Below are 5,657 nucleotides of genomic sequence, written 5' to 3'. Positions count from 1 at the left end.
CTGGTGGCGGGGGGAGCACGCCGGCGTGCGGGGACTCATTCCCCACAAGTACATCACGCTGCCTGCGGGGTGAGTGAGCTGCCGCCTGGCTTCCCCGGTGTGTGGCCTCGGCCCTCCCGGACCTCGATGCTCACAGCTGCGCCCCCCAGCTCTCGCCCAGGTGTCACACTGGAGGTCGTCCAAGCCGGGCTGCTGCCCTCCCCCACCCCGAGTCAGAGTCCTTAGGGCTGGGCCGGGCCTGAGAACAAGCATTTCCAACCGCTTCTGGCTGGCACTGAGGCTGCTGGCCCCAGGACCCTGTGCTGGGAGGGAGCACTCACAACAGGCCGGTCTTTCCCGCCCCAGGGCAGAGAAGCAGGAGGCCGGCCCAGGGCTGCAGGCTGCAGGGGAGCTGCTGAGCCGTGCAGAGGGCCTCCCGGCCTCGGAGCTGGCCCATCGGTGAGCAAGGAGAAGACGCCCCGTTTGCCCATCATGTGTGCTGTCCCAGGCCAAAGGGGCTGGGGTCAGGCTTTGGCCACGTGGAGGTGCAGCCAGTCGTCAGATGAGGGACGCCAGGGAGGACAGAATGGACCCAGCTTGGCTGTGACAGGGAGAGTCTCTAGAGGAACATGGGGACCACTGGGGCCAGCCTCTGTTCCGTGGCCACAGCCCGGGATGGGAGGAGCCACTGCCAGGTTAGCTCAGGGACTTCCCAGGGCCCCTCCAGGCTCACCGTCTGTGCTCTGCAGGCCAGAGCTGTGCACCCCAACTGAGGCTGTGGGCCCCCCGGGACACAGACAACCCTGCCTGGTCCCAAGTTCCCTGGAGCGACATGGGGAGGTGGATAAGGTAAGAGTCGGGACTGGCCTTGTGGCGGATGGCGGATGCTTCTCCTGGGGGGGCTCTCTGCTTCCCCTGTGAGCCAGACTCTTCCCTCCCGAGGTCTCAGCTCCCCGGCCTCAGCTCAGGGGTACCAGCCGCCAGACAGTCAGGCCCCAGGTGGAACCCAGGGAGGGGCAGGAGCGCCAGGGTGTGCAGGTGGGGGTGGGGTACGGAGGCAGGGACTAGGGGAACAGAAGACACTCAGCCTGGTTGGGGCCTGGGGTTCATGCATTGGGCTTCATGTTTGCTTCTGGAGCAGGGAGTTGGCAGGGTTGAGTCTGGGTGGTCTAGGCTGGTATGGGTGAGGGGCTCTGGGCAGACTTCAAGGCTGGCATCTGGAGGCAGGCTAGGTGACAGGCGGTGACATGGCAGGTGTTTGGCATGCCACGGAAGATGAAAGGGACAGATGGCAAGGATGCAGGAGGGGGTGGCTGGGTAGGGAGCATGGCGGGACAGTGGTGGCTGTCACAGAGAGTGGGCTCAGGATGCAGCCCCAGCAAGGAGCATAGCCTGGGGAGACCCTGCTCCCTGCTCTGTAACGATGGGCCCTGTGAGCACTCACGGGCTGAGCACTAAAGCCCCAGGGACAGTCGCTGAGCCCGAGGGGGAGAGAGAAAGAGTGTGTGGGTGTCCCAGCCCCCAGGCCTAGGGAGCCTGGGCACAGGCGGGTTGGACACAAGAGCAGGAGCCACGTGGTGGGGGCTGGGGCTGGGAAGCTGGGAGAACCCAGGGAAGGACAATGACCTGGGAGTCCCCAGCATGCTGGTGGCCTTACAAGCCATGGCGGGGGAACAGGTGATCTCATCTAGAGAGAGAGTGGAGGTGAGGAGAGGGTCCTGGGGCCCAGGCAGAGGAGCCCCCACTTCAGGGCCAGGCCAAGGAATTGCTGTCCCCAGAGGAGGCTGTGAAAGAGATATAAACGGTGGCAGGAGGGAAGGCGGGCACAGAGTGGGAGAGGTGACCTGGAGGCTGAAGAAGGAGAGGCAGGCAGTTGGAGCCAGCACTGTGTGGCCCATGGAGAGGAGGGGCCTGGTGGCAGGGTGGTGGCCGAAGACTTTGTTTTTGGAATGGGAGGAGCTCAAGTGGAGGCTTGGGCAGGGTTAGTTGGTGGAGCAGCCTGGCTCTCACTAGATGCTCTCTCCTTCCTTCCGCGGCACCAGGTCGTGGCACAGAACATGGACTCTGTGTTCAAGGAGCTCTTGGGAAAGACTGCTGTCCGCCAGGGCCCTGGGCCAGCGTCTACCACCTCCCCCAGCGCCGGGCCCCGCAGCCCGAAGCCTCTGGCCTGCAGCCGCCTCGGCAGAAACAAAGGCTTCTTCCGTGGTCCTGGGACCCCAGCCTCATCCTCAGCGTCCCATCCCCAGGGCCTGGACTAGCCCCTTCAGCCACACTGAGGTGCTGCTGGTGGAGCCAGCATGCTGCCTGGCTCCCCATAGGCCCCACCCTGCCCAGGCAGCCACCTGTGAGACTGGCCACTCTCCCCAGGCCCTTTTCTTCTCCCTGGCCCTGTTGGGCAAACACAGGGCACCCGCTCTCGACCCTATGCAGGGAGGAGAACGAGGCTACTCCAACAGGGATCCCAGCTCCACGCCCCTGTGCGGCTTCGCTTTGCTGTGAGGGCTCGTCAGTGGCTATTGGTGGCGGGCGCTCTTGCACACGTGAGCAGGCCCACCAGCACCTGGGCCATCTCTTCCTCAGCTGCCTGGTGGCCATTGGTGGCGATTCATAAAGACCTGTGTGTTGATTCCCGATGCGAGCCAACTCTGTCTTGCGGGGCTGGGTAGAGGGCCAGCCCCTGGCCCTCTCACTGCCAGAGGCCAGACACTGGACCAGCTTCCACTGGGGGTCCCCTGGCACAGAGCTGTCCATGTGCAAGCTATGTCGCTTGCGGACATGCACCTGACAGCTTGGTTGCTCCCATTTTGGGTTCCAGAGCCTTGCATGTGTCTGTGGGTGTGGGGGACTGTGTATGTCCCCATGCCGCAGCCACACCCACTATTTCCCTAATCCAAGGAGACCCCTCACCGTGTGGAAAATGGGCTGCAACTTTTATTAGGGAGAGAGTGAGAAGGGAGGGAAGAAGGGAGTAATTAGAGAGGTGTAGACAGGAAGGTCCTCAGCCCCACCCTGCCCCTTCTTTGGCTCCCCAGACCTGTCGCATGGGGGACGCTTGCCACCCCAGGCCTCGCAGCCCTCTGCCTCAGCCCCTCCCCGTGCTGGCACAGAGGAGCTGACTTAAGGGGCCCTCCCAGTCCCGGAGCCTGATGTCCTCGTTGTCCAGCTGGGGATGGCTAACCCCAGAGGGTGTGGCAGTGACGGGGCCCCAGGCCAATTCTCTGTGGGCCCCTCTCTCTCAGTGGCTCCCAGGCAGGCAGCTGAGCTTCATGGAGCCTCTGGAAGGAAGGTTCCCACCAGCTCCTCACGAGGAGGTGTCCTTGGCCAGGGAGGAACTGGCAGTGGCGCAGGACTCATCTTGGGGCCCCAGGCTGGCGGGGACGTGCCTCCGGGCCCAGCAGAGCAAGCCACGCAGCTCCGAGGAGATGCTGCTGCTGAAGGAGGCGTAGATCCAGGGGTTGGTGCAGCTGTTGAGGCTGGCCAGCAGCATGAGCAGCACGAAGGGGGGCCCTGCGGAGGTGGAGCTGGGTGTGATCCTGTGTGCCCACCGGGGGCTAACAGTCCACATAAGCGCACGGGAGTGGGGTGGTGATGGGCGGTGTGTACAGCCAAGCCCGAGTGGCCCCCATGGTCCTGGCCACAGCCACACCTACCTTCCCGAGGCGCCTCCGGGTCCCATGCTGCCCACAGCTGCACAAGGAAGAAGGGCGCCCAGCACAGCACATAGACGATCACAATCACCAGCGTCATCCTGACGGTCTTGGCCATGGCTGCTGACACCTGGGCTCCCTCACTGGGCCTGCCTGTCCGGCACCCTCTGCGGCGCCCCCCAGCCCTCTCTGATGGCCCTGGCACCAGACTGGCATGGATCTCCCGGAAGATGAGCACCTGGCAGGCAGCAATACCCAGGGCAGGCGCCACAAACACCATCAGGGCGATCCAGGTGACATAGGCGCGAAGTCCCCAGGGCTCTGCAAAGTGGGCCCAGCAGTCGAGGTCCCCACTGCCATCTCCCACATCGCGCTGGGCAAAGATGAACAGCTGGGGCAGGCTGAGAAGGAGCGAGCAGGCCCAGGCCACCAGCACTGGCCGGTTCCAGTGAGCCCCACCTCCGTGGCGGTATGCCAGCATGGGGCGGCAGATGGCGCGGTGGCGGTCCAGCGTCATGGCTAGGATCATGTAGGACGAGGCATACATGCCTACCATCTGCAGGTACTTGACAGCCCGACACAGGGCGTCGGGCCCACGGAAGCGGTCAGTGGCATCCCAGGCCAGCTGGGGCAGCACTTGGAACAGAGCAACGGCCAGGTCGGCCAGGCACAAGTGGCCGATGAAGACATGCATGGGCGCCCAGCGGCCCCGCCGGCCCCGTCGCACTAGGGCCCCCAACACCAGGCCATTGCTCAGAGCCACGGCCACAAAGACCGTGGCGAGCAGGGCTAGCTCTGCCTGGGCCCGCAGCTGGCGGTATGCCAGCATGGGGCGGCAGATGGCGCGGTGGCGGTCCAGCGTCATGGCTAGGATCATGTAGGACGAGGCATACATGCCTACCATCTGCAGGTACTTGACAGCCCGACACAGGGCGTCGGGCCCACGGAAGCGGTCAGTGGCATCCCAGGCCAGCTGGGGCAGCACTTGGAACAGAGCAACGGCCAGGTCGGCCAGGCACAAGTGGCCGATGAAGACATGCATGGGCGCCCAGCGGCCCCGCCGGCCCCGTCGCACTAGGGCCCCCAACACCAGGCCATTGCTCAGAGCCACGGCCACAAAGACCGTGGCGAGCAGGGCTAGCTCTGCCTGGGCCAGCAGCGGGTCCCGGGCATCCAATGGCGCCTCCTGGCTGTGGTTGCCGGGCCAGCTAGGTGAAGGGAGACGCCCGGGCATGGCTGGGCAGGGTGGGGGAGGAGGGCTGAATTAGGGAGGGTGTGTGCAGGGGGCCCAAGGAGGTTCCCACCTGGCCACCAGAGCCAGTGGCCCAGGCAGTTGTCACCCTGGGCCTCCGGCTTCCCTCGATCCCCTCTAGCTTCCCACTTCCTGGCTCCCATGTCTGCAGTCCCGGAGGGAAGGGTGGCCCCAGCCCCAGTGAGTACGTAGAGCCATGCCATCCCCTCCCCCCTCACTGACAGCTGGGCGAAGCACTTTGTCCCCACCTGCCCCAAAGAGGAGGACAAGGGGGGCCTTTAGAAAGAGGGGCTTCTCTACTTCACCAAACCCACTTGGCCTCCTGGCTCATCCCAGGTGGGTGGGGGCCCAGGGGCAGAGCCTTACCGGAGGTGGTGGACGCCAAGACCATGGTGGGGGGCTGGGGCGGGTGTCCTGAGCACCTGGAGGAGACGGGGGGACGAACTCAGCCTCCACTCGAGGGGCCAGCCCCACTGCTCAGGGTCTCTGGAGAGGAGCCCTTAGAAAGGTGCCAGCGTGGTGGGTGCCTTTCAGTGTGGGGTGGGGTCTGGCCTGTGCCCAGTTCTGGGCCAGGAAGATAGAGAGGGACAGTCAGACAGATGGATGCACAGAGCCCAGGACCCTTCCAGGCAGCCCCCGAGACCTGGATTTGGGAGTGGGCACCCAAGGCAGACATATAGACCCCTGCCCTGACAAACGGCAAGAGAGGCCACCATCAGAGGGCTGGAGGCAGAGCAGGAGGGGCGAGGTGTGTCCCCCTGGACCCCTTCGCAGCCCCT

General features: G+C 64.9%; 2 protein-coding genes across 3 annotated transcripts in view; one reads left to right on the top strand and one right to left on the bottom strand.

Moving 5' to 3' along the window:
• Positions 1-2,605, top strand: part of ARHGAP4 (Rho GTPase activating protein 4) — a 12,679-nt gene extending 10,074 nt beyond the window's left edge. Inside the window, exons 19-22 of the mRNA XM_008578397.1 lie at positions 1-69; positions 346-438; positions 729-828; positions 2,022-2,605. The exon at positions 1-69 is cut by the window's left edge and continues 2 nt beyond it. Coding sequence (XP_008576619.1) covers positions 1-69; positions 346-438; positions 729-828; positions 2,022-2,237 — 478 coding nt within the window. The 3' untranslated portion in view covers positions 2,238-2,605. The remainder of the gene's footprint in view (positions 70-345; positions 439-728; positions 829-2,021) is intronic.
• Positions 2,606-2,888: 283 nt separating this feature from the next.
• On the bottom strand, positions 2,889-5,297 carry AVPR2 (arginine vasopressin receptor 2). Of its 2 annotated transcripts, none has more exons than XM_008578395.1 (4): positions 5,245-5,297; positions 4,774-4,862; positions 3,630-4,425; positions 2,889-3,486 (listed from the first exon to the last, which is right to left on the bottom strand). In XM_008578395.1, exons 1-4 carry the CDS (start codon positions 5,267-5,269, stop codon positions 3,281-3,283), a joined length of 1,116 nt encoding a protein of 371 aa, XP_008576617.1. In that variant the 5' UTR covers positions 5,270-5,297; the 3' UTR covers positions 2,889-3,280. The 2 variants fall into 2 exon arrangements, with proteins under 2 accessions (XP_008576617.1, XP_008576618.1); XM_008578396.1 differs by having other exon boundaries at positions 3,718-4,425; positions 5,245-5,269.
• Positions 5,298-5,657: the final 360 nt, after the last annotated feature.

Source organism: Galeopterus variegatus, unplaced genomic scaffold, assembly GCF_000696425.1.
Source record: "Galeopterus variegatus unplaced genomic scaffold, G_variegatus-3.0.2 Scaffold1677, whole genome shotgun sequence".
Taxonomy (NCBI): Eukaryota; Metazoa; Chordata; class Mammalia; order Dermoptera; family Cynocephalidae; genus Galeopterus; species Galeopterus variegatus.
This window is presented reverse-complemented; position numbering and strand designations above follow the sequence as displayed.

Bases quoted from the DNA above. Each gene is read 5' to 3' on its own strand.
- AVPR2 (XM_008578395.1), bottom strand. From the start codon at position 5,269: ATGGTCTTGGCGTCCACCACCTCCG. The intron at 4,863-5,244 runs GTAAGGCTCTGC...CACCCTGCCCAG, and splicing joins CTTGGCGTCCACCACCTCCG to CCATGCCCGGGCGTCTCCCT. The intron at 3,487-3,629 runs GTAGGTGTGGCT...CCACCTCCGCAG, and splicing joins CCCGGAGGCGCCTCGGGAAG to GGCCCCCCTTCGTGCTGCTC.